The sequence below is a fragment of the Xenopus laevis genome, chromosome 3S (assembly GCF_017654675.1).
Source record: "Xenopus laevis strain J_2021 chromosome 3S, Xenopus_laevis_v10.1, whole genome shotgun sequence".
Lineage (NCBI taxonomy): Eukaryota > Metazoa > Chordata > Amphibia > Anura > Pipidae > Xenopus > Xenopus laevis.
Window position 1 is genome coordinate 4,635,575 of NC_054376.1, and position 27,729 is coordinate 4,663,303.

Sequence of the window (27,729 nt, forward strand, 5' to 3'; positions counted from 1 at the left end):
GGCGATTTAGATTGTACCCGGCGGGGAGCCAGTTCGGGGAGTTTAGTCGCCCGAAGAAGAGGAGATTTCCCGACGGGCGACTAAATCTCGCCGAATCTTCTCCTCTGTCTCTGCCCTTAATAACGTTGGGATCCACCATCATTTTTACTGGCCAGGCCTGTAAAATACCGGCCAGGTGTCAACCCTAGGGGCCTCTGATCAGACTTTGTGGGGTCACAGTGTGGTTGGAGCAATATCATATGGAATAGTGGGATCTGGCCAAACACATCCCCCCCACAGCAGGTGACCTTGGTACAGTCTCATCCACACATTGTTATAACATCAAACAGGGAACCAGTTTGTCCCACTCAGCTCTGACCTGGGGGGGGGGACCATTTAGTTCCCGGCTTTTGTTTACAGATAACAATCAGCCTTTATGTTTTATACTCAGATCTGCAACCTGGGCTTCTCCGACAGCTGCTGAACGACTACAAATCCCAGCATGCCCTGTCAGCTACAACACTGACGAGTTGTTCTTGTTAATGAAGGGGGGGGCGTCTTTTCTCATCTCTGGTCTTGATAAAATAATCCTAAAATCGATGTATTTTCGTTTGTTCCGACTCTTGAAACAATGTAGAAGAAGTGAATTGATCTCCCGGTTCATCGGCTTGTTTCTGTTATATTGTTTCAGGAGTCATAACCAGCAGTGCAGAAAATATAAACATACAGCCCAGGCAATACTGCTGCTCCTGCCGAACCAGCCCTGTTATATCTAGTTGGCAACTATGTCAAATGGTTATTTCCCCAAATAAAAATGTTTTCCAGGTGAGTGTAGTGGGAGGAGCTTAATCTCAGCCTTCCCCAGGTGACTCCTCCCAGTGCCCCAGTGCGGGTGGGAAGGTGACAGTTCATTAGAGATACAGAGAAGAGACCAAGGATGAAGCCATTGACTGCGCTCGTGTTCCTGGGGCTCCTGGGTGCCTGTGACGTGGCATCAGGTAAGTACCACCTTTATTCTTATTCCCCCTCCCGCTGGGCTATTATTACTATTAACTGCGCCTCCTGCTACTGTTATAATCACTATAATAAATATCAGTCGTTCCATTCACTTTAAAACAGAGGTGAAACAGAGACTCTTCCACTATTGGCCACAGAGCTTGCAATCTAAGGCTTACATCACTATAACTGTTTCCTTTGTTTCCTATAGAGCAGGGTCGTCTAACAGGAGACCCTTGGGTCAGATGTGGCCCTTCAAATAGTTTTTATGGCCCCCCAGTCTGCTCTGATGCTCCATAGACTTCACCATATGACATCAGTATTTCAATTTAAAGGTTGGCCACCTTTAAATTAACTTTTAGTATGACGTGGAGAGGGATATTCTGAGACAATTTGCAATTGGTCTTCATTTTTTAATATTTGTGGTTTTTCAGTTATTTAGCTTTTTATTCAGCAGCTCTGCAGTTTGCAGGTTCAGCCGTCTGGTTGCTAGGGTCCAAATTCCCCTAGCAACCATGCATTGATTTGAATAAGAGACTGGAATATGAATAGGAGAGGCCTGAATAGAAAGATGAGGAATAAAAAGTAACAATAACAATACATTTGTAGCCTTACAGAGCATTTGTCTTTTAGATGGGGTCAGTGACCCCAATTTGAAAGCTGGAAAGAGTCAGAAAAAGTCAAATAACTAAAAAAACTATAAATAATGAAGACCAGTTTCAAAGTTGCCAGGAATTGGACATATACTAAGTTACCTGAAAGCAGGGGCGTAACTACAGAGGAAGCAGACCCTGCGGCTGCAGGGGGCCCAGGAGGTACAGGTGCTCCATGAGGCTCTCATTGATGAGCAATTTGAACATATATTGGTAAAACAGGACAAACACTGGATATGTTGGGGGCCCTAAAATTAATTTGCTGTGGGGCCCAGCAACATCTAGTTACGCCACTGCCTGAAAGGTGACCTTTCCCTTTAATGCGACCATCCCACGTACTGTATTCAATCCTTCTACTCTATCCCCCCAACACATGGTCAGCGCCAGCGGTACAGAGAACTAAAGGGCAACTCCACCCAAAAACCTCTCCCTTTCGATTCTCTGACTAGTGAAACAATGTGGTTTCAAGAGTCAGAACCAGCAGTACAGAAAGGGGAAGACACTGCAGCAATGACATTTACACATCACCCAATGAGGATGAGGAAAGAATGGGTTTTGGGAAGCTGTTTAGCCTTGTGTTTTCTTTTATGTGTTTTGGGGTGGAGTTTCCCTTTTAAAGGGGAACTAAGACTCATCCCTTTTCTTGGAGAACTCTCCATATCGATACTGTAGGCTGGCAAACCACCTTTGGGGAGAAGTTAGGGTTGTATTTATTTATACACACTCAAGGGCCTCTGCCTAGGACAGCATTTTTTGGGGGTGGCCCTCGGGCAACTATATATCTGAATAAATTTTTTAAAAAAGTTAAAATCTCCCCTGGCCACCACACCAGACTTTCTGTATAAATCGGTGAAGTTATGGCTGCTGGGTGATACTGACGCACTTGATGGGGGAACCCGGGAATTTACCCCCAGCCAGAAGGGGGCAGAACAGATGTAGAAGTGCTGGGTATAGGGAGGTGCAAGGACGCAAGTATTTTGGTGTAAGTACCAACAATGACCAATTTATATTCAGCGGCCATTAGGCTTGTGTCAATATTCTATAGACCAGTGCACACTCACACTCACACTCACCTGTTTATTCCTTTGCAGTATCCGAAACAACGCCGGGGTCTATAAACAGCCTCCTGCAATGCCCTGGTAAGGAACCATCGGTGAGATTCTGGGGGGGAGTTAAATGCCTTAGTTAAAGGCTAAGTAAACCTTTAAAATACGTGAATGTAAAATTGATGAGAGTGCTATAAGATATTAAGGGATACATGTGCTGTTTATATGAATGAATTTTGTTCCAACAGCGCCACCTGCTGATCAGTTTCTGACCAGTCTGACCACCAAGTAGTCAAGGAAGTTGTCAGGAGAAAGAAAGAGGCTGATGTTCTTCTGCTTAGGAAAGATTTGAGAAAGGTTTCTAATTGTTTTCCTAAGCAGAAGAACATCAGTCTCTTTCTTTCTCCTGACAACTTCCTTGACTACTTGGTGGTCAGACTGGTCAGAAACTGACCAGCAGGTGGCGCTGTTGGAACAAAATTCATTCATATTAACAGCACATGTATCCCTTAATATCTTGGAATACAAAGAAAATAAATAATGAATGTAAATGACAAAAGTGCTTAGAATTGCACTCTTGTCAATAATTGTAAAGGTTTACTTATGCTTTACGTAGCAAGTTATGCATTATAGGGCTCATTTCCCATTGGCCACTGCCAGGGAATGGGGAAGGTGCTATAGCAGAATGGGTGCTCTCATGAGTGTGAGGGTCTGTGCCTATAATGGCAGTTTCACGTGACAAATGGAGCCTCCTCCTTTTACGTTGTCCTTTCTTACCCCCCCACCCAGACCAAGATATCTGCAGTGTGGCCAGTGTGTGCTGCGTCCCTGGAGTCGACAGTTACGGTTGGATTGCTGCCGCCGTGGGGTGGAGTTTGTGGTTTCTCACGGTCATTTTGTACTGCGTCGGAAAAGTTATGAATCTTCACCCAAATGAGCCAAAGTACCAACTGGCGTAAAGCAGAAGCGACCCGATCCTTCAACACAAGGACTTTCCTCCAACTGATGATGTTCTCCAACTTCCACCAGCCAGAAGCTTTTATATTGTAGGAACATTGAATGACCAATGAAAAATCCAAATTTCACAGGAACTTTCAGGGATGAGAAATGTTTGGGGCAGGTGGTCTTTGCAGTTATAGAAACATTGGGGTAACAGTCACCCTGCTATAGTTCCAGGGGTACCCAGGGTACAAATAAACACTCACCCCAAATCTTACCCTAACTGACCTTCAGACTGGGCCCCCTTAGCTCATAACAAGTTACAGATATATAGAAACATTGGGGTAACAGTCACCCTGCTATAGTTCCAGGGGTACCCAGGGTACAAATAAGCACTCACCCCAAATCTCCCCCTAACTGGCCTTCAGACTGGGCCCCCTTAGCTCATAACAAGGTTACAGATATATAGAAACATTGGGGTGTCACCCTGCTATAGTTCCAGGGGTACCCAGGGTACAAATAATCACTCACCCCAAATCTCCCCCTAACTGTCCTTCAGACTGGGCCCCCTTAGCTCATAACAAGGTTACAGATATATAGAAACATTGGGTTGTCACCCTGCTATAGTTCCAGGGGTACCCAGGGTACAAATAAACATTCACCCCAAATCTCCCCTTAACTGACCTTCAGACTGGGCCCCCTTAGCTCATAACAAGGTTACAGATATATAGAAACATTGGGGTAACAGTCACCCTGCTATAGTTCCAGGGGTACCCAGGGTACAAATAAACACTCACCCCAAATCTCCCCCTAACTGACCTTCAGACTGGGCCCCCTTTGGCCACATGATTTGTGCTTCGAGTCACCCACTGCACTGGACTCCCACAAACTATTATCTGATCTGTAATCATGTAATTTTGAAAATAAATTATTTTTAACATTAATTATTGTTTTCTTGCAAAATGGGCTTCAATTGGTGTCGGTCTCAAGGTTCAGCTTAAATGGATCCAATAAAGAAATACACACAATCAATTACGTTTTTGTTTGACTTTGATTTGAGACTTTTCTTTATTACTTTTAATCATTTATCACATGCGCCAGACCCCAAGTGCTACTATCACTGATAACCAGCCGAGACCCCTCTACTGGCCCCATACCCCCCACTGGACGTGCACATTAAAAAACATCTAGACATAAAAAATAAAATCACACTCTGCAAAACTCATATCACAGCAAATCCCTGGACACCCCCTCCCTCCCCCCAGAACTGGACCTGCCAGTTTGACACCCCAACCTCTCCCAATAACAAAGTTGTTTCTATACAAACAGGTCTGTTACATGGAAATACAGGCCGGTAGGACCAGCGCCGCTGCACAGACACTAGGAATGGTGAGGCTGATGGGATCTCTTCTTCCCACCCATAAATCATTGTGATCTGGAATTTAACCCCCAAATACCAGAGAATTAATTGGGGGAGGGGTCCACAGTTAACTCTTCACTGACAGAGAGAGACCAGCACTCTTACAGTAAATATCAAACATTAAAAACAGAAAAACTGACAGTTGCTTTAATCACACAAAGGTCCAGTTGGCACATTGTACCTGGATATTGGGCCACCAAACGTGTTGCAATTATTGTACAAAACGTATTTGTATGTGTATAGACAGCTTGACCTTGTGTATAAATGAGTCGATCAGTATCTACAACCCTTTGTAGATAGTCTGGGTTGGTTGGAAGGGGGCGGCCATACTTGTTGAAGAGAGGAACCAGCCAATGAGTGGTGCAAGAAAAAGGCATCTGTTGAGTGAATTTCTTCCATCACAGCACTAACCAAGGTGCAAACCCAATAGAGCAGAGCACATGAGATGGATGGCTAGATTGGTACCTAAATGGGCTAAGCTAAGCAAGGAGATGGCACCAGGTGGGATGGAAGGTTCCCCTGGGTGTGGTGCCAAAGAATGGACCAGGGTTCAGGCTCATGCAGCTCCTTTCATACCCTGAAGACAAGTCAACTAGAGAAATAGGTTCCAGCCCCATTTGAAGGTCCAGTCTTTGACTAAAACTAAAATCTAAAATCTGGGGACTGACCAAAGACTGGACCTTCAAGTGGGGCTTGAACTAATTTCTCTCGTTGAGTTGTCTTCAGGGTATGAAAGGAGCTGCATGAGCCTGAACCCTGGTCCATACTTTGGCACAACACCCAGGGGAACCTTCCATCCAAGAATATCTAGGGCAGCAACTACATATTCGCCTCAAGCATCACCACCCTAAGTGACCTTCAGGCAGGGCTTTCGGGCAATATCTAGAGTAGGAAAATGGCCAACCCGAAAGTTTAGTCTGAACTGAACTTCTCTATTAATTTTTCTCATTTCTATTGCTTACTGAAGATCTCCTGCGTTGAGATGTCTCGTCGTTTGCTCCATTCAGTTTACTCTAATTCTGATTTGGAATCTGCATTTAGGCTCCTCATATTGCATCCGAAGAGCTTCTAGTTTGTGGGTTGGAAGTTCCACAGAAAGTTCTATGTGGATAAGGGCCTGCCAATGGAATTTGCCATATCTCATATATTCATTCAACATTCCATTTCTCTTCTTTCCTGTCCTTTATTCACCTTCATTCTTCTCTACTTGTTCTCTCCAACTAGACCTTACTCTCCCTCAGCATCCCCTATGTCTCATCTCCACTTATTTTGTCTATGTAACCTGCTTTTACCTTCATTCTTCTTCTGTCTCTCATCCCCTCTCTTGTCTCTCCAAAATACTACTGATATGTTCCTGACCCTACTCAAGGATTTAGGGGCACCCTGGGACCAGGAAGAGACCAGTAGGTCCCACCACTTTTAGGTAAAGACATTGATTCAACTGCTAGGACATTTAAATTTGCTAATGACAAGTAGTAAGGATTAATAAGGAAGTTAAGGAAGCTGTGAGAGCTGAGAAGTCCTGGAGGCACCTTCTTGGTTTGCATGACTTTGTTTTGAGGCTTAACCCCAAGGGGTAAATACTCAGCAGATGTTTAGACAGAGCCAAATGACAGATAAGAAGCCTTCCAACAAGATTAGGGTAACACAAGCATTAAAGGAAGAACACCTCAAAGAAGTCATATGGAAGTCTAGTCAAGTCCAACCACCAGCTAGACCTACTTACAGATGACTCAGGACCCACTAGCTTTGGAGCACACTTCCACTACAACTACTTAATTACCCCTAGCAAGTAGATACAGTATCTATTTGGAAGTCAGAATGGAAGATCAAAAGTGTAAGACGATCAGATATTAAAAATAAGAATGGACCCTCGTGGTCGATCTGTTTGTTTGTTGGGATAGTGGCCCCCAAAAAGATACTGTTTTCTGCAAGAGGCTTAAAACTGGCAAAATAGGAGCACTAATAACTTAAAACCATACAAAATAAATAAAAAAGACCAACTATAAAGTGGCATAGAATAGGCCCATCTATAACATACCTAAGTGACCTTAACCTTTGTATTAATTTGCCAATGATCTAACATTATTGGAGACAGTGAACAAGAGGGGCATGACCCAAATGTCATGTGATACAAGTGACATCCGCAAGCAAATATTATACCCGATGGCTTCACTTTTTTGGGTTACTTTGGGCATCTGGGTAAGGCCCATGGTGGTTCCTACAGTTATTGCTGTATAATAAGGCTAGTGAGTGTTTCAGTACAATTACTGAACCCAAGTTCCCTGCCGAAATACACTAGACACAGGGCACCAGGACACTGTGGCAGTTGAGGAAAATTCAATTATGCACCTTGAGGAGAACCTTGGTGGTACCCTGCTTCTATGTCTCCTACAGTAACAGATAATATTAAAACCAGTCAAACATCTTGGTGAACCCACTCTTGAAATAGGACTACAAAGGTATCTTAGTCCTATGTTTCCTGCAGTACCACCACTCACAATCCTTGGTGAGACCACAACTGAAGCACCATAGAAGACCCATTTGTGTTCTCTGATGATACTACTGATGACCACAAGAGTATCTTGGTACTAGGTCTAATGAAGAACAAAAACAACCCAACATTCAAGAACCTTGTCGACGCTACTGAAAGCATCTTGGTGCTATACCTCCTGAGGTACTAGAGAATGTGCCACCATTCATTCAACTTGGTCACTCTAGACAGTGGTCTACATTACATTGAAGCTTCAAGCAGTTTGGTGATGCCACTACATATTGAACCTTAATGTACCTTGGTGCTACATCATCTTCTGCAGTACCATATGGCACCTAAATATGTTCCTTTTAGGCAAATGAATGCATCACATAAAGTACCATCATTTATGCATCTTGGTGATGCCACTCTTAACACACATTGTTGCTATGACCAATAAAAAGTCAGCATTGGTACACCTTGTTGTACTGCTGGTATATAGTTTCAAAATACAGCCATAGTTCAGTATTTTAAGTGCCTTGGCCAAATTGTTTCTATGGACACACTATTAGATATGGTCCAATGTATAGGGTGGCATCAACAAGATGACATCACAAGCTTCACTGTTGCTGACCTACAACACCCAGCATTCTAAGGGCTGCTTTATCTGTTCCTGAATGCAAACTCCCACCATCTTTAACAGTAGTAAGACAAAACCTAAAAAAATTGAATTATGAACATTACTAATTAATCAGTTACCTTTGGTGGCCAACAAAGTTCACATCTTCAATTGGCCCTCTCAATTGTCAGACCTTGCCCCAGATAAGATGTCCCTAAAAAGTATAATCAAGTTCCACATCCAAGACAAACAATATAGTGATGCACATGACCTACAGGTCTAGAAACTTAGCCCCAGGTATGGGTCAAAAGAAAAGCAGGGCACATCACTTTTGGTGATGCATTAGAACCAACCCTCTGACACCATGGCAACACTGCCTATTGTGATGTTGTCAGAACGTTTACGTTGAGTCGATGACTTATGTGTTGAGTTGATGAATCAGGTTTACTTTAAAAAATAAAGTATGGTACCTTGGGTTTAGGTTGGCCAGCTGGGGGTTAGGGTGTAGGCTGAATGTAAACAAAAATCTGAGTTTGTTGAACTGTAGACCCTAAAACCAACTTAATCAATTGGTTTTGTTACCCCTCCCCCTCCAGAGCAGAAGCAGACTATCTAATGTAACTCAGCTCTGGGGATATTAAAATGCCACCTTAAAAAAACATATCCCCCAAATTTCCCTGGGCTCGGCTCCTTATCCTAGAAGTCATGAAACTGCACCCTACTGAACACCTATGCATTGTTATTGCTGGTAGTGTGACTTGCTATGGCACTTGGTGATTGTTCACTCCTGGGTGCCAAGATGCCCAACCAGACTCAGGGATGCTGGTGTTGTTATGGCAAAGGTATCTCAATTGAGGACAACTGACTGTGTAGCAAGTGCAGCTTGGACAGAGTCTACCCTAGAGTTCACAAGGCTAGAGTCCACCATTAGCAGTGATATACACACCAGTGTTCTCCGGTGCCTCATCCTCCAAGGATAGATTCCATAACCAACCCTGGTCAGGGCAGGTAGGTGCATGTGACAGTGTTAACTTGGACTCCAGATCTCCAGTTCTCTTAACAATGCCTTTGAACATGTTGGCTGACCCATCTCACTGTCCTCTAAAATGTTCCTTGGTTCCTCCAACAACTCTCCAACTTGCCTCTGGCTTCCATAGGAAGCAGCTACTTCTCCGTCCTGCCCAGCCCTTATCAGCTGTGGTAACTGGTCACCACCGCTTGTTTCTGGGACAGGCGCAGGAGTTCCTCCCGGATGGCCTTAATGAGGGAGGCTGAGGAGTGGCCGGGGTGAAGGTCTTCTGCTGAGCCAGATGGGTAACAGATGGAGGGTTGGAGATGAGCGGTGGCCGCAGACTGACGGGCAGGACCTCTGTTGCCTGGGAACACTCCATATTCCTGCAGTCCATGTGAGTGACTCTGATAAATAATTATGGAACAATTAGGGACATTTGGGTCTACAATTAAAGGAGGACTAAAGCTGAAGAAACAAGAAGAATAAGGGCCCCTTGGGGACCACCACACAGCTCACGTACATGTACGTTCCGTTGAGTCTCCTCTTGCAGATAATAGGATGACCAGCTGGGAGTTAATGCTGGTTGTTGTCCACCCCTGTGAGATGGTAGGTCGGTGGATGGCACACCCATTCTGCTAGCGATGCCAACTTGTGTCAGATGGTGAATCTGGGCAGGACCTTAAATTAGAACGAAAGGGATTAAGACCATCAAACAAGTTTCTGAACTCCATCAATAACTACAACAACTGCCCAAGTCCCAGCGTACCTGCAGTGCTCCCTAGTGGCCGGGGTCTTGCTAAAGAAGAGACGTCCTCTGGGAACAGCCCTCTGGCAGGATAAGAGGCTTCAGTCTGCTGAGATTCAGTTGGTACCACCTCTGCTGGGGGCAGGAAGCCTGAACTAAAACCAGGGCTTCTAAAAGCAGAGAAGTAATGAGTAAACTTAGGGTCTGTTCCTGCTGAATTGTGCTTAGTACAGGGAATACCTATGTGCCATAGTTTTATGGGATCTCTCTGTACAGACTATGAGCAAACTTAGGGGCTGTTCCTGCTGAATTGTGCTTAGTACAGGGAATACCTATGCTGTCATAGTTTTATGGGATCTCTCTGTACAGACTATGAGCAAACTTAGGGGACTGTTCCTGCTGAATTGTGCTTAGTACAGGGAATACCTATGCTGCCATAGTTTTATGGGATCTCTCTGTACAGACTATGAGTAAACTTAGGGACTGTTCCTGCTGAATTGTGCTTAGTACAGGGAATACCTATGCTGCCATAGTTTTATGGGATCTCTCTGTACAGACTATGAGCAAACTTAGGGACTGTTCCTGCTGAATTGTGCTTAGTACAGGGAATACCTATGTACCATAGTTTTATGGGATCTCTCTGTACAGACTATGAGCAAACTTAGGGACTGTTCCTGCTGAATTGTGCTTAGTACAGGGGAATACCTATGCTGCCATAGTTTTATGGGATCTCCCTGTACATACTATGAGCAAACTTAGGGACTGTTCCTGCTGAATTGTGCTTAGTACAGGGAATACCTATGCTGCCATAGTTTTATGGGATCTCTCTGTACAGACTATGAGCAAACTTAGGGGACTGTTCCTGCTGAATTGTGCTTAGTACAGGGAATACCTATGCTGCCATAGTTTTATGGGATCTCTCTGTACAGACTATGAGCAAACTTAGAGGACTGTTCCTGCTGAATTGTGCTTAGTACAGGGAATATCTATGCTATGACAAATTTCTGGTATGCAGTACTTCTGTATATGAAAAGATCAAGGAAACTCTAGACTGGGGGGGAAAATGGAAATTTTAAACGTAACAGGATAATCTGTGTTTAGAATCAGTCACCCAAACACAACTCCCAAATTAATGGTCTGTGACTGGCTAAGCTGCCCGTGCTCTTCTGTGACTTGCATGGAAATTTCCACTTTTCCCTGAATCTCTATCTCCCTCACTATAATAAAGGAAAGACATAGCCTACAGTTTCCCCATCAGGGCAAATTCCAAAGGATACCCCCCCCCCAAATATATCCCAGTTTCCTCTGCCTTCCTCCTTCCTTTCCCCCAAGTAAAACAAACCCCCCGACCCCACTTCAACTTGATTATGAGTTTGTTCATCCACTAAACTGGCCTCTAAGAGAAACATGGACATCAACATGGAGCCACCTGGGGGGGAGGGGAGATCTATAATAATAAAGGCAAAGTTTGCCTTTATTACACACAGCAACCAATCACCAGGTAGTATTTAATAGTCACCTATTTGAAAGCAAAGAACTGATTGGTTACTATAGGTTATATAGGTCATGGGGTATTTCCCAAAGTGCAGTTACCTGGTTAGATGGCTGGGGGCAGTTGCCGGGGGGATCCCGTATTCTGGGAACCTCTGAAAGAAAAGACAAATGTTATTTTAGTAACAAAACAAAATGTAAAAGACAAAAGCTCGGAGCGTGACCCATGATGATATATATCTAGGGGCGAGAGCGAGCGAGAGTAAATGAACGAGACGACAGGAATGAGATATGGAGGTGCCTCTGGGGGTACTTTGACTCCTCAATCTTCAGTGGTTGCCAAACAATCTGCTTTTCTTTCACTTGCTCATGTACAAAAGGCCCCCGGGGCAAGCGGATTGTTTCTCTGTATTCTCAGAATTGTATCTGCCTCTGCAATGTCTGTTCCGACTCTCAAAACAGCATTTATCTCATACTGCAATACTCAGAGAAAGCTGGTTACAATAGCCTGGAAATTACTGGCCTAAATAGCTGAAATTCAGCACTTACTGTATATATAGGTCAGGGAATGGTATTATAAGGGATAATGTACCCCCTACTGTAAATGATAAGGATATTAGAAGTCACTGAGAGGTTGTTCTGTGACCATATAAAGACACAAGGCTGCAGGCTGAGTTATACAGGGAACTCTGAGTATCACTCATGTATTATAAGGGATAATGTACCCCCTACTGTAAATGATAAGGATATTAGAAGTCACTGAGGGGTTGTTCTGTGACCATATAAAGGCACAAGGCTGCAGGCTGAGTTATACAGGGAACTCTGAGTATCACTCATGTATTATAAGGGATAATTTACCCCCTACTGTAAATGATAAGGATATTAGAAGTCACTGAGGGGTTGTTCTGCGACCATATAAAGGCACAAGACTGCAGGCTGAGTTATACAGGGAACTCTGAGTATCACTCATGTATTATAAGGGATAATGTACCCCCTACTGTAAATGATAAGGATATTAGAAGTCACTGAGGGGTTGTTCTGTGACCATATAAAGGCACAAGGCTGCAGGCTGAGTTATACAGGGAACTCTGAGTATCACTCATGTATTATAAGGGATAATGTACCCCCTACTGTAAATGATAAGGATATTAGAAGTCACTGAGGGGTTGTTCTGTGACCATATAAGGCACAAGGCTGCAGGCTGAGTTATACAGGGAACTCTGAGTATCACTCATGTATTATAAGGGATAATTTACCCCCTACTGTAAATGATAAGGATATTAGAAGTCACTGAGGGGTTGTTCTGCGACCATATAAAGGCACAAGACTGCAGGCTGAGTTATACAGGGAACTCTGAGTATCACTCATGTATTATAAGGGATAATGTACCCCCTACTGTAAATGATAAGGATATTAGAAGTCACTGAGGGTTGTTCTGTGACCATATAAAGGCACAAGGCTGCAGGCTGAGTTATACAGGGAACTCTGAGTATCACTCATGTATTATAAGGGATAATGTACCCCCTACTGTAAATGATAAGGATATTAGAAGTCACTGAGGGGTTGTTCTGTGACCATATAAAGGCACAAGGCTTGCAGGCTGAGTTATACAGGAACTCTGAGTATCACTCATGTATTATAAGGGATAATGTACCCCCTACTGTAAATGATAAGGATATTAGAAGTCACTGAGGGGTTGTTCTGTGACCATATAAAGACACAAGGCTGCAGGCTGAGTTATACAGGGAACTCTGAGTATCACTCATGTATTATAAGGGATAATGTACCCCCTACTGTAAATGATAAGGATATTAGAAGTCACTGAGGGGTTGTTCTGTGACCATATAAAGGCACAAGGCTGCAGGCTGAGTTATACAGGGAACTCTGAGTATCACTCATGTATTATAAAGGATAATATACCCCCTACTGTAAATGATAAGGATAATACATATCTAGCTGTGTGCACATACTTACACCTACCTGAGATGGTTGTTGAGGGGGATAGACCCAGGGTTTAGTCCCTCGGCCGCCGTGGGCTGAAGTGCTGTCTGCAGGTTGTTGCTCAGATGTCGCAGCTTGTCCGGCCACTGGGACCGTAACCCCTTGGCTGCTGGGGGCCACCAGTGCAAATGCATCATCCAGCAGGGACTGCATTGTTTGTCGGACTTCTTCAATGGAAGGCTGGGGTGGAACATACTGTGCGGGAGGTGGAACACGATGGGGGGAGCTCGAGTATTTCCCCAGGTCGGCGACTGGAGTGGGGTCATCGGAAGGAAGGTCTGGGTCAGACTACAGACAAATGACATAGAGATCAAAGTTCAGTGTTCCTTGCAAAGGATTATTTCCCCTTCATATATCACCTCTACATTACAGTACTTACCACATAAGCTGAGTTGCTGACCCCCGGGGGTCGCTTGTAGGTCCCATCACTATCAGTAGTAATTAAGCGATCTCGATCAGCATCCGGGGGGCTCCCAGATCCTTGCTGTCTGCGCCTCTGTTTGGGGGAGCGCCGTGACCGGGAGCTATTTGGTAAAGACGAGGAAAATGCAACATTCGGGATAATAATATAATTGCAGGGCCCATCATCACAGAGGCAGGGAAAGCAGGAGCCTGATTGGATAAAGGCACAAAACGTTTCCACAGGGGTCGCAGGCAAAGCCCTACCAGGTCAATGATGGTTTTGTTCTTACCATCCAATCAAACTTCTGCTTTATAATCAAAGCTTAATGCTGATTGGTTGGTAAAGGGTACCTTGCGCTAACTTTACTTATATCAACCAATCAGCAATGAGCTTTAAGAGGACTACAGTTGATATGCATTTAGAATTTTGTCAATAGTCCAAACACCAAACCTCTTCCGCTGCTCTATGAAGACAGTTGGCATCCCGCTGACCGGATCCAGGATTTTATCGAACTGCATCTGAGCTTTGCGGTACATGCGCTGCCGCTCCTTGGTGTCCGTAATGCCCACCATGTCCGCCAAGGGGAACTCATAATGTCCTTTGCGTTTGGCGCGGAGCCGGATCTTGTTGCGGTGATGCTCTATCTCTGACTTGTGCCTGAGAGTGGTCTGAATCTGCCCCACCAGAGAGAGAGGTCACACCATTAAGTGGGTCACGGGTCAAGTCCTGAACCTTCACCCCAGTCAGGGTTCCCCTAAATAAATACTCACCTCCCTGTTGATCTTGTTGACCTCGGCTTCCCGTTCGGCCACAGACAGTCCGTGCATGGGGGGTGCGGCTATGGGCTGCATTGCGATGAGTTGGATCTTGCTGGGGAGGCGGCGGCCGGCCTCCGAGGAGCGAGAGATCCTGTCCACGTGTTCAAAGATGGAGGCCGAGGAGTGTTGCTCGGTGCCACTGCTGAACATGGGCAGCTCTACAGAAACACCACAAGTTACTTGTTGCCTTTGTATAGGAAACCTATTGCCTCCAAATCGCTGAATTTTGCTTTGGATCTCAACTCACCTCCAATGGCCGATGAGCGGACTTTGGCTTCTCGTGGAGGCGCAGAAGGTCTGGGTGATGTTTCCTCAGCAGACTCCTTACCGCTAGAACCATCGCTGGCAACAGATCCTGCATCCGACGGGGTGACCCTGCTGCGAGATAAAACATACAGGGCTTATACGAACATACATGGATGTATAATAGAGATGTTGGTTGTGAATAAGAAAACCTTCATATTTGCTCATTGCAGTGTTTCTGCAGTGTGTCTATTTCTCACACAACATGTTTGGATATAAATATCCTTCATCAGGTGCAGTACAAGAGTTCTGAAGGCCCATCACATGGAGTGATCCTATGCTTGTCCCTCAGCGCTGGTACCAGGCATCTCACCTCTACTGGTGAGTATCAGCTACTTGCTGGTTAGGAGTAAAGGGAGGTCGGAAGGAAGGGGGAGATGGAGTGAGGAAGAGAAGGAAGCCAAGAGAAGGGGCACATGGAAAGAGGGAGCAGTGGATGGAGCGAGAGCTAAAGAGTAGCAGACAGAGATGGAGAGAGGAGGGAATGGATTGATGCCGGGAGGGTTGGACCAAGTGATGGAGGCAACAAGAAGGGGTAAATGGAAAGAGGGTAGAAGGAACAATGGGGGGTAGCAGACAGGGATAGATGGAGAGTGGGAGGAAGAGATGGAACATAAAAGATGGGGATGGGTAGAGAGTTGGAGAAAATGAAAGTGGATGAAGGAGAATGGAAGAGAAAGAGGCCAAAAGGGAAGAAGGGAGGGAAGGATGGACAGATGGAGGGGTGGATAGAAAAAGGGCAGAAAGGAGGGACGAATGGGTAAAGGGCAGGAGAGAGAAAAGGGTGGAGAGTAGAAGAATGGCAGGTTGAGTGAGGGAGAGACGGAGGCCAAGACAGAGGAAGGAATGGAGGGAGGGAGGGAGGGAGGGAGGGAAGAAGTGATGAAGGCAGAGATGCAGGAAAGGACACATGGAGAAAGGGTCGGAGAATGATAGAGGGTTGAAATCAAGGGGTGGGTGGAGAGTAGGTGTGAGGTTAAGAGGGAGGAAAGGTTGGATGGAGGGAAGGAGAGGTGGTCAGGAATGTTGCATATATCAGACTGATGGTTAAGAAAACACAAAGGCAGATAGTTGTGTGGATTAGGGGAGGTTGGGAGGTACAGTATATGGTAAGACAGACAGGCGGCATTGATAGCATGATGATGGTATAGACAGACGAGCATATATATATATATATATATATAAATACAGTACTGACACAGTAAAGCAACAAAAACAGACAGAACATCTTCCACTTATAATATTCCCCTCTTACCTTCCCCGATGACGCCCCACTTTGGGGGGTTTGGACGAGCCCTTTGACTTAGGGGTTGGGAAATCCCCATTTTCCGAGGGGGTGGAATCCTTGAGGGGTCCGTGCAGAATGGGAGGCGGAGGCTCATGGACCACAAGGACGTCCTCTTTACTGTGCTGCCCCAGGTGCTGCTTAGCAAAGTCAAAGCCCTTAACGCTGGGGGCCTGTAGCTGAGAGAGGCAGAGACGGACATTTAGGGTTGGGCATTAGAGTTCAGGCCTTTTATTGGAGACACTTTGTGTAAAGCTAAACTGATCTTTCAGGTCATGTTTTATTAACTTGCCCGGAGGCTTTGCGTATGTAATACACTGGCCAGCCACCAGGTGTCACTAGCCCACAATGAAAGCAATATTACTCTTTTTAACCCTTCGGAGGAAGAGAGAATGACTGAAAAACTCTGCCTTTCCACTGTTAACTTGTTTGGGCTTTACTGGCCCAAACATATTCCAAGTCACTGGCACTTTAAGCGACATGTATAAATACAGATCTACCGAGAAGGACTATGATATTAAATAAACAGAAAACAGGCGTATAACCAGCCCCCGTTCACCTTCTGCCGCTGCTGCAGGTTACTCATTGTGTCCGGCTGGAAATCCAACTTGTCCGTCCTACACAACTTCCAATACAGGATAACGATGATCACCGTCACCACCAACACCGGCACCGCCACTCCCACGATGATCCACAGGTTCTGGGCCTGGCGGTCGGCTTCTTGGGCTTGATTAAGGGCTGCGGTGTCCCAGAAAAGAATAATGATTCCACTCGATTTAACTTAAAGAGCTAAGGAGTCTATATAATAATAACCGAATAATAATAATAGGATGTGGTTACTCACGCTGAGCCACAATGCCTTGCACCCGGTACCCCAGAATAATGGCCGCCCGCTGGACGTTGACCTCATTAATCAGGCTGGACACGTCAGCAGCAGGTAAGCGCTTCCCAAACTGATCCTCTACGAAATATACTAACTGCACCGGGTCCTCAGAACCATCCAGCCTGGAGACGTTCACAACCTGAGAAAGATCCAGAAGGAAGTTCACTACGTCCCTATTAATGAGGGGGGTATCATTCATTAAAGGATAAGTAACCCTTTAAAAAAAGTGAATACAAAATCAATGAGGGGCTATTCTAAGCACTTCTGTTATTTACATTCATTATTTATTTTCATTTAATTCCAAGATATTAAGGGATACGTGTGCTGTTAATATGAATGAATTTTGTTCCAACAGCGCCACCTGCTGGTCAGTTTCCCACCAGTCTGACCACCAAGTAGTCAAGGAAGTTGTCAGGAGAAAGAAAGAGGCTGATGTTCTTCTGCTTAGGAAAGATGTGAGAAAGGTTTCTAATTGTTTTCCTAAGCAGAAGAACATCAGAGCAGCCTCTTTCTTTCTCCTGACAACTTCCTTGACTACTTGGTGGTCAGACTGGTCAGAAACTGATCAGCAGGTGGCGCTGTTGGAACGCAGCAATGTCTGGATTAATAAGTGAAGTGTTGGGACGGTCTCATCGGTTCAATAGATGATGGACTTGAGCGTCTGACCTGCACTGTTCTGCTGCCTGCGAAGCTGGCTCTCTTCCACCGGCGCATTTGGGAGCTCGCCTCGCTGATGAGCTGCGCCAGTTTCCGCTCAATATCAGCCTGAAATGTTTCACCTCGAAGCTGCTGTTCCACCACCCCCAGCAGAACTGCCATGAGAATCACAGGATACAGAGAAAGGCAGAAATAAACCATAATGAATGTGCTTTGAGACATTGTTTTCTATGAGGTGTTAGAGCAGCAGCACTGAGCACTAACACCTTTTCAAAGCCTAATGACTGGATGTTAAAGGGGGCACTGACCTGTACGCAGCCAGGAGTCCTTGAGCAGAGGGGACACATCGAGCTGAGGGTACAGAGATGCTGATCACGGCCAGCAAAGAAACACAGAGAATACAAATTATATCAACCGTGTTGTGTCTGTATCACTGTTATGTCTGACATTGACTTCACAAGGTACTGAAAGTTATACCTGTTTCTTAGTACAAGACCCCCCCCCCCCCAATATGAAGCTTCCCTTTCCTGCCTGGGGCTGCAGGGGGTCAAACCCCTCTCTACAGTCGCCTGCCCCAATCTGCCCTTTGTCCACAAACCCATTTCCAAAACCTACAACTGACTTACGTTCAGCGATCTGTTTAACAGGGAACCCCAAGAAGAAACTGAATTCCACCAGGCTGAGGTTCCGCAGTTGGTCGCTGACATCAGAGCCATTTAGGAAACCGCTTCGATCCCTGACGCCATAAGAGACAGTCACAGGCGCTTTCCAAACTGCTCCCCGAGAGGCAGAAGTAATGTTCAGTATCTACGGAAAATAATCATTTCACTGCACGCCCATGTGTCTATAGTAACAGTGGATAATAGTCTCTGGGAAGGGACTGTGACTGTGGGATAGCAGGTATAGTAGGGAGAGATGGTGCCTATAGTAACAGTGGATAATAGTCTCTGGGAAGGGAGTGTGACTGTGGGATAGCAGGTATAGTAGGGAGAGATGGTGCCTATAGTAACAGTGGATAATAGTCTCTGGGAAGGGAGTGTGACTGTGGGATAGCAGGTATAGTAGGGAGAGATGGTGCCTATAGTAACAGTGGATAATAGTCTCTGGGAAGGGAGTGTGACTGTGGGATAGCAGGTATAGTAGGGAGAGATGGTGTCTATAGTAACAGTGGATAATAGTCTCTGGGAAGGGAGTGTGACTGTGGGATAGCAGGTATAGTAGGGAGAGATGGTGCCTATAGTAACAGTGGATAATAGTCTCTGGGAAGGGACTGTGACTGTGGGATAGCAGGTATAGTAGGGAGAGATGGTGCCTATAGTAACAGTGGATAATAGTCTCTGGGAAGGGAGTGTGACTGTGGGATAGCAGGTATAGTAGGGAGAGATGGTGCCTATAGTAACAGTGGATAATAGTCTCTGGGAAGGGAGTGTGACTGTGGGATAGCAGGTATAGTAGGGAGAGATGTGTCTATAGTAACAGTGGATAATAGTCTCTGGGAAGGGAGTGTGACTGTGGGATAGCAGGTATAGTAGGGAGAGATGGTGTCTATAGTAACAGTGGATAATAGTCTCTGGGAAGGGACTGTGACTGTGGGATAGCAGGTATAGTAGGGAGAGATGGTGCCTATAGTAACAGTGGATAATAGTCTCTGGGAAGGGAGTGTGACTGTGGGATAGCAGGTATAGTAGGGAGAGATGGTGTCTATAGTAACAGTGGATAATAGTCTCTGGGAAGGGACTGTGACTGTGGGATAGCAGGTATAGTAGGGAGAGATGGTGCCTATAGTAACAGTGGATAATAGTCTCTGGGAAGTGAGTGTGACTGTGGGATAGCAGGTATAGTAGGGAGAGATGGTGTCTATAGTAACAGTGGATAATAGTCTCTGGGAAGGGAATGTGACTGTGTGATAGCAGGTATAGTAGGGAGAGATGGTACCTATAGTAACAGTGGATAATAGTCTCTGGGAAGGGAGTGTGACTGTGGGATAGCAGGTATAGTAGGGGGAGATGGTGTCTATAGTAACAGTGGATAATAGTCTCTGGGAAGGGAGTGTGACTGTGGGATAGCAGGTATAGTAGGGAGAGATGGTGCCTATAGTAACAGTGAGATAATAGTCTCTGGGAAGGGAGTGTGACTGTGGGATAGCAGGTATAGTAGGGAGAGATGGTGCCTATAGTAACAGTGGATAATAGTCTCTGGGAAGTGAGTGTGACTGTGGGATAGCAGGTATAGTAGGGAGAGATGGTGTCTATAGTAACAGTGGATAATAGTCTCTGGGAAGGGAATGTGACTGTGTGATAGCAGGTATAGTAGGGAGAGATGGTACCTATAGTAACAGTGGATAATAGTCTCTGGGAAGGGAGTGTGACTGTGGGATAGCAGGTATAGTAGGGAGAGATGGTGTCTATAGTAACAGTGGATAATAGTCTCTGGGAAGGGAGTGTGACTGTGGGATAGCAGGTATAGTAGGGAGAGATGTGTCTATAGTAACAGTGGATAATAGTCTCTGGGAAGGGAGTGTGACTGTGGGATAGCAGGTATAGTAGGGAGAGATGGTGCCTATAGTAACAGTGGATAATAGTCTCTGGGAAGGGAGTGTGACTGTGGGATAGCAGGTATAGTAGGGAGAGATGGTGTCTATAGTAACAGTGGATAATAGTCTCTGGGAAGGGAGTGTGACTGTGGGATAGCAGGTATAGTAGGGAGAGATGGTGCCTATAGTAACAGTGGATAATAGTCTCTGGGAAGGGAGTGTGACTGTGGGATAGCAGGTATAGTAGGGAGAGATGGTGCCTATAGTAACAGTGGATAATAGTCTCTGGGAATGGAGTGTGACTGTGGGATAGCAGGTATAGTAGGGAGAGATGGTGTCTATAGTAACAGTGGATAATAGTCTCTGGGAAGGGAGTGTGACTGTGGGATAGCAGGTATAGTAGGGAGAGATGGTGCCTATAGTAACAGTGGGATAATAGTCTCTGGGAAGGGAGTGTGACTGTGGGATAGCAGGTATAGTAGGGAGGGATGGTGTCTATAGTAACAGTGGGATAATAGTCTCTGGGAAGGGAGTGTGACTGTGGGATAGCAGGTATAGTAGGGAGAGATGGTGTCTATAGTAACAGTGGATAATAGTCTCTGGGAAGGGACTGCATTTCAACAACATCCGAAGCTAACAGATTTAAGGCTCCTACTTTGTATAAATAATGGAATCATGTATAGATTTGTCATGTCTCGGCCCTACAACTACTCAGCACGTTACCTGCACAGTGAAGTTATCAGACTCCTGGCGCCACTTTCTCACTTCATACATCGCTAGACTTAGTCCCTTCTGTATCTGTTCACTAAAGGTGCAAAGTCGGATGTCAACTGACTGTGGTACAAACTGGAGAACTGGTGGGGAGAAAGAGACAATTAAGTCATGCCGGGTATATATTGGTCTATAAACCCATGTTCCTCCAGGTCCCATAATCCCATAGATGGACGGAAGGATCTCACCAGTCTGGATCTGGAATCTTTGGTCAAGCCCCATATTTGCCGTCTCTAGGGAAAGGATGGACAGGGAGAGTCCCATGAAGAGGCTGCTGTAGCTCAGGATGTTTTCAACGGCTATTGACGTGTAGACATATGGCCCCGAGGTGGCCATGAAGGAGAACCCTGGATCCAGAGTGTAAACCTGTTGATCCAAAGCCAAAACAGGTTTAACCTAATAAACATTTAATAAAACAAAACTGTGTGTTGCTCTGCACCCCCTTACAGTACTGGGTAACTAGAAGCACCTCAGTTTAACTGAATTGAGTGACATCTTGATTCTCCTGTTTATACTCACCTCCAACTCCACTGAATGATTAAAGTGTTTAGATAGTAGCTCCTTAATGGATTCTGTTACACTGTCTATGCTGGCACCTCTGGCTAGAACTAGAAAAAAATACAAATATGGCCACTCAGTAGTCATACTGGCAACAGCTACCCTCAGCCAGCAACCCCCAGGCCAGTGGTAACTCGTCATCTTATGAGAATCCTGCGATTATCAACACAAGACTAGCAAGGTACTTTACCTGCTTTAACCAAATACGGTTCAGGATTAGAGACATCGCACACGAGTGGTGGCCTGGTCGTGGTCAGATGAGCGGATGTTGTGAATACAGCCGGAGATGTAAAGGGATGAACAGAGGTTGGAGTTTTTGTAGGCCCCGGAGATGTAAAGGGATGAACAGAAGTTGAAGGACTTTTTGTAGGCCCCGGAGATGTAAAGGGATGAACAGAAGTTGAAGGACTTTTTGTAGGCCCGGGAGATGGGCTTGTATATGTTGTTGCTTCTGTAGCGACTGTTTCTACAGTACTAGGAACCTCTGTATTGGCAGGTGGATTTGGTGTAGAAGCTGTAGGTGCCACAGTAGCAGCTGAGCTACGGGTCGGAGAAAGAATGATACTTGAAGTATGAGGAGCACCAGGGTTAATGGGCAAACTAGTGCTGGGATACAAACTGATAGCGGAAGAAATACTTAGGGTGGTCAATATACTTGAAATGGATGACACAGTCACAATGGGAGGTACAAACATGGTGGGTGACACCTGTGGAGTAGCTGGTATGGATATGGTTGATATGTCAGTGGCCGTAAATGACATACTTAAGATGGAGGGAGCACTTGTGGTTGGTGGTGCGACAAAGCTTGATGGAATGGTTTCAATAAAAATGGAGGTGTCTGGCACGTTGAGGCTGGTTTCTATATTCAGAGTTGGTGACAATAGCAAGGTGGTTGATATATCACTGAGAGTGAAAGGTGGCTGTACACTTGGTGTTAACAATGAAGTTGTTGGCAGGATGGACATATAACTGGATGTTTCCAGTATACTCAGACTGAGTTGTTCGCTCCAGGTGGTTGGTAACAGTAAGGTGGCTGGTATATCACTGGTGTATGACATGGTTAAAGTAGGAGCCTCACTCAATGTGGGTAGTAAGTATGAAGTGGATGGAATCTCACTAACTGTGTATGGCATACTCAGGTTGGATGGTACAGTCAAAGAAGGTGGTAAGATGAAGGTGGTTTCAATGCTTAGGGTGGGCATATCACTAATGGTATCTAGAAGACTTGGGGTACTCTGTATACTCTCTGTGGACAACAAGGGTAAGGTGGTTGTTGAGCTCAAGATGGACATATCACCAAAGCTCTCTAACAGGCTGGAAAGTTCACTTAAGGTGGGTGATAAGTTTATTGTTGGGGTTACACTCAGTTCATGTGTCTGCAAAGGGCTTTCTGGAGTAACAACTGTATTTCCATCAAATACAGACATGGACATCCATGAACTTAAATAAAATGTTGTTACTAAAGATGTCTGAAGACTTTCTGTATCCAGGTCACTGCTGGTATAATAATCAAAGGTGGAAGTGTAGAGCGACTGCACCACGGTATCTGCATCAGAAACTGGGGACAAAGGCAGCAATGTGGAGATAGCACCATTAAAACTTGAGGTATACAGAAACTCAGACTCCAACTGTAAGGAGGATGTTGCCTCCCAAAGCTCTGAAGACTCTGAGAAGACACTTGAACTGTTCTCTCCCCCACCACTGATGGAAAATGGAGTAGGTGAGGCAATTAAGTAAGGAGTTGAGGTTTGCCAAGGTGCAAAATCCATAGTGTCCACTGTTGATAATGAACTGGACTCCAGCGCAGAGCTACTGAAAAATAATTCCGGCGTTGAAATCACAGCAGATGAGCCCTGAGAAAAGATTGATGACGGTTCACTAAATTCCATAGGAAAGAGCGATGTAGGCATTTCTTCAGAAAATGAAGGCAACGTGCTGCTTGGTTCAAGAAGAGAAACCACTGGCCGGTGAGAAGAGAACACATAGGAAAAGGTCTCAGATTCCTCCAAAGGAAACAGTGTTTCACTAAAATACATAACAGATTCAGTATTGGTGGATGCCGTGTCTTTTATTGCGTTCACAGTTTCAAAAAGAGATTGGTCAAGGGTCGTGAGAGTCCTATATGTATCAGCAGTAGAGGCAAGGGGTGATTCCAGTACCAAAGAGTCAGTGGCATAAAAGGTTGAGTCCATAAAAGTTGATTTGGCCATTGTGTTGCCAAGTACAGACAAATCATATGGTTCCGGTTCTCTACTAAGGGACTGTAGAAGGGTGGAAGATGGTGTTTCCATAAACCTGGTATCTAAAAGACTTGAGAAATCCATAAAAGTTGATTTGGCCATTGTGTTGCCACTTACAGACAAATCATATGGTTCCAGTTCTCTACTAAGGGACTGTCGAAGGGTGGAAGATGGTGTTTCCATAAAGCTGGTATCTAAAAGACTTGAGAAATCCATAAAAGTTGATTTGGCCATTGTGTTGCCAAGTACAGACAAATCATATGGTTCCGGTTCTCTACTAAGGGACTGTAGAAGGGTGGAAGATGGTGTTTCCATAAAGCTGGTATCTAAAAGGCTTGAGAAATCCATGGGAGCTACTGAACTCTCCAGCTGCCAAGAAGACAATGAAGTAACCGGCACTGATGGGAAGACGCTGACAAAGATTTCATGAGTGGACTCTTCTACAACCTCCAAATCTGGCACCATGCTGGTCAAAAATTTATCTCCACCAAATGCTGATGGTTTAATTGATATGCTTTCTAATTGTTCCCCTGACTGAAGCTTGGATGAAGCAACATTCAAACTAAGGTCCAATATCTCATGTGCTAGATTGGAAGTAGGACTAGAAATTGCTGTGAGGCTTTTGTCTCCGCTTGTCACCAGAGGACTGCTAGAAAGATCAATACCATCAGAGTCAAGAGGAATGGTTGACAAAGACATATAAAGGCTGGGGGTAATAACTTTTGTACTTGACTGCCATATTGAAAATATACTTTGTAAAGCATTTCCACTTGTAAGGAAGTTGGCATCCCTTGAAATGGTTTCAATTGGTTTGCTAGTCTGTTGAATAACTGGGGCATCGAGAGAAGTAGTAGGCTGTGCATTAGAACCCCCAAGTGTATCTTCAATAATGTCAGACTGGGACAAAGTATCTGTCCAAAAAATTGAGCTGCACTCTTCTAAACTTGATGATACTGATAAATGTTCTCCATATGAAGATGCTTCACGGGCAATCACAGCAGAGGTAGCCACAATGTGTTCTGGAGAAATAAAGGCAGGATTGTTCATACTAGACTCTAGAAATACAAGGGACTGTCCCGTTTCCCTGGTGATTGAAGAATAAAGGACTGTAGAACTCAGTCCAGGTGATGCATCTGAGACCACTGAATTAGATGATTCATGAGAGGAGGCCATAGATGTGGTCCACTGAAAATGAAAGGTTGAGTCTTGTATAACTTGGTCCACCAAAACATCAGTGTTGGAATTTGGTACAATCGAGTTTGCATAACTCCCAGTTTGTAAAAGATCTTGTGACTGGGTGATGGTAGATCTAAAGAAGACAGGTTCAGGTGATAGGGGAAATGGGAACTCTTCATCGGGTGCTATAGTCTTTGATGAGTTTTGGACTTCTTCTAACATGTTACTTCCATTCAATGGCAAAGGGCCCCAAGACTTGGTGTCTACATCAAAGAAATGGAAAAATGTAAGAACGCTATAATTTAAGAATGAACAACATTTACCTGCTCTGCTCATTAACTGTAGACCACAAAATCCCTTGAACAGACCAACTCTGCCAAGATTTTGTGCTGGGTGTAAATGTTTGCAACTTGGGAAAGGGCCTTCAACTGGGTCTGATCCAAGTGGAGCAACATATAAAAGGAAGCCCTGTACTCAAAGGGATTCTGTCATCATTTTCAAAACGCATCAGTTAATAGTGCTGCTCCAGCAGAATTCTGCACTGAAATCCATTTCTCAAAAGAGCAAACAGATTTTTTTATATTCAGTTTTGAAATCTGACATGGGGCTAGACATATTTTCAATTTCCCAGCTGCCCCAGGTCATGTGACTTGTGCCTGCACTTCAGGAGAGAAATGCTTTCTGGCAGGCTGCTGTTTTTCCTTCTCAATGTAACTGAATGTGTCTCTGTGGGACATGAGTTTTACTATTGAGTGTTGTTCTTAGATCTACCAGGCAGCTGTTATCTTGTGTTAGGGAGCTGTTATCTGGTTACCGTCCCATTGTTCTTTTGTTTGGCTGCTGGGGGGGAAAAAGGGAGGGGGGTGATATCAGTCCAACTTGCAGTCCAACTGCAGTACTTGCAGTAAAGAGTGATTGAAGTTTATCAGAGCACAAGTCACATGACTTGGGGCAGCTGGGAAATTGACAATATGTCTAGCCCCGTGTCAGATTTCAAAATTGAATATAAAAAAATCTGTTTGCTCTTTTGAGAAATGGATTTCAGTGCAGAATTCTGCTGGAGTAGCACTATTAACTGATTCATTTTGAAAAAAAAAAATTTCCCATGACAGTATCCCTTTAACAGTGAGTCAAGAAAAGTATTAAGTACAGGGCTTTCTACTGTCCAAGAGCACTACTTCTTACACCAAAGTTATGGGCAACTGGGAATCAATAGGATATCATGATTGATTGGGTTACAATTCCTACTAATCAAATGGATAAGAATTGATTTCCAATTAGATCTTTAGTTAATCTGTTCCTATCAGGACACATGATCAAGTGCACCATTACACAAGACTGAGAAGATACCACATCTAGACCCATTATCCCGAAACAGAGACCCCTAGCATTCTGGATAACGAGGGGCCCCTTCGATCAGAGTTCTGGTGGGCCCAGACTTCCCAGTCTGTTGATGATAATTACTGGAGATAGCATGGTATCAAGAAAAAAGGCAACTCTGTAGCCACAATGGAGTATCAGGAGTATTTTCAGAGCTGCACTGCTGAATAAATGACTAGATTAGGTTTATAATGACTGCATTAGGAATTTCCCAGGAATTCTCTGTGCCATGGGAGGGCTGTATATGGACCAAGGAGGAGAGGTGCTAATACAGCTTTAAATAAACCAATAAAACACGCATTCCAAGGACTCAAAACATATGTTGAACAAGCAGCACAAGTTTATAGGCAACAAACACTTGATCCTGAGCAGCGGATGGGATGAAGGAATGGGGACGGGTGGGCAGAGGGGAGAAGAGGATTTTGTTGTCTGGGAAGAGGACTCTGCTATAAACACCACCCGGGTTTGATTGATGAGTCTGTGATAGTGGTGCACAAAGGGGAAAAGCTTCATTAAAATTCAGCTCGTTCTGTCTCCTAGTAACTCTGTATTCCTCCAGGGATCCCAAGTCTCAAACATATATCACTTGTGGCAAACACAGCATCGCACAGATAGGGGAAATATTTAGGGACCTCTTAGGTTTCAGAAAAGAGTCACTAATGCTGCCAAAAAGCCTTCTTTTATCCAATCAGAATATGGGGTTGACGCTGTACATTTTAATGAAGGTTGGGGAGGTTTAATTGTCTTCTATATCCCGACACCAGTCAATATCCTACAAATACAGGACAGAGATATTATATATGAAATTGATACTGTATTTATCCTGCTGTGTGTTCTGGGGTATTATACATGGAATTGGTACTGTATTTATCTGCCGTGTGTTCTGGGGTATTATACATGGAATTGGCACTGTATTTATCTGCTGTGTGTTCTGGGATATTATACATGGAATTGGCTCTGTATTTATCTGCTGTGTGTTCTGGGGTATTATACATGGAATTGGCCCTGTATTTATCTGCTGTGTGTTCTGGGTATTATACATGGAATTGGCTCTGTATTTATCTGCTGTGTGTTCTGGGGTATTATACATGGAATTGGCACTGTATTTATCTGCTGTGTGTTCTGGGGTATTATACATGGAATTGGCCCTGTATTTATCTGCTGTGTGTTTTGGGGTATTATACATGGAATTGGCCCTGTATTTATCTGCTGTGTGTTCTGGGGTATTATACATGGAATTGGCCCTGTATTTATCTGCTGTGTGTTCTGGGGTATTATACATGGAATTGGCACTATATTTATCCTGCTGTGTGTTCTGGGGTATTATACATGGAATTGGCACTGTATT

General features: G+C 44.7%; 2 protein-coding genes across 4 annotated transcripts in view; one reads left to right on the forward strand and one right to left on the reverse strand.

Annotated features, from left to right (window-relative positions):
• Positions 1 to 862: 862 nt before the first annotated feature.
• Positions 863 to 4,061, forward strand: LOC108712559 (transmembrane protein 213). Its single transcript, XM_018254798.2, has 3 exons — positions 863 to 977; positions 2,720 to 2,767; positions 3,464 to 4,061. The coding sequence occupies exons 1-3, from the start codon at positions 917 to 919 to the stop codon at positions 3,631 to 3,633; spliced, it is 279 nt and encodes a 92-aa protein (XP_018110287.1). The 5' UTR covers positions 863 to 916; the 3' UTR covers positions 3,634 to 4,061.
• Positions 4,062 to 5,158: 1,097 nt separating this feature from the next.
• Positions 5,159 to 27,729, reverse strand: part of kiaa1549.S (KIAA1549 S homeolog) — a 39,543-nt gene continuing 16,972 nt past the window's right edge. The window contains exons 2-20 of one of the 3 annotated variants that reach the window (XM_041587898.1): positions 21,776 to 25,264; positions 21,547 to 21,635; positions 21,216 to 21,393; positions 20,980 to 21,110; positions 18,350 to 18,530; positions 18,032 to 18,091; positions 17,733 to 17,878; positions 17,028 to 17,205; positions 16,743 to 16,921; positions 16,154 to 16,362; positions 14,843 to 14,970; positions 14,548 to 14,753; positions 14,228 to 14,451; positions 13,754 to 13,898; positions 13,354 to 13,662; positions 11,476 to 11,528; positions 9,904 to 10,052; positions 9,658 to 9,815; positions 5,159 to 9,541 (exon numbers count right to left, since the gene is read on the reverse strand). In XM_041587898.1, the coding sequence (XP_041443832.1) occupies positions 9,317 to 9,541; positions 9,658 to 9,815; positions 9,904 to 10,052; positions 11,476 to 11,528; positions 13,354 to 13,662; positions 13,754 to 13,898; positions 14,228 to 14,451; positions 14,548 to 14,753; positions 14,843 to 14,970; positions 16,154 to 16,362; positions 16,743 to 16,921; positions 17,028 to 17,205; positions 17,733 to 17,878; positions 18,032 to 18,091; positions 18,350 to 18,530; positions 20,980 to 21,110; positions 21,216 to 21,393; positions 21,547 to 21,635; positions 21,776 to 25,264 (6,437 nt within the window). In that variant the 3' untranslated portion in view covers positions 5,159 to 9,316. Of the gene's footprint in view, positions 9,542 to 9,657; positions 9,816 to 9,903; positions 10,053 to 11,475; positions 11,529 to 13,353; positions 13,663 to 13,753; positions 13,899 to 14,227; positions 14,452 to 14,547; positions 14,754 to 14,842; positions 14,974 to 16,153; positions 16,363 to 16,742; positions 16,922 to 17,027; positions 17,206 to 17,732; positions 17,879 to 18,031; positions 18,092 to 18,349; positions 18,531 to 20,979; positions 21,111 to 21,215; positions 21,394 to 21,546; positions 21,636 to 21,775; positions 25,265 to 27,729 lie in introns of all 3 variants that reach the window. The other 2 variants (XM_041587897.1, XM_041587899.1) reach the window with 2 other exon arrangements.

What these genes read in the sequence shown, in the direction of transcription:
- LOC108712559 (XM_018254798.2), top strand. Translation starts at nt 917, where the DNA reads ATGAAGCCATTGACTGCGCTCGTGTTCCTGGGGCTCCTGGGTGCCTGT. An exon ending in TGCCTGTGACGTGGCATCAG is followed by an intron (nt 978 to 2,719) that starts GTAAGTACCACC and finishes ATTCCTTTGCAG; the next exon opens with TATCCGAAACAACGCCGGGG. An exon ending in CAGCCTCCTGCAATGCCCTG is followed by an intron (nt 2,768 to 3,463) that starts GTAAGGAACCAT and finishes CCCCCCACCCAG; the next exon opens with ACCAAGATATCTGCAGTGTG.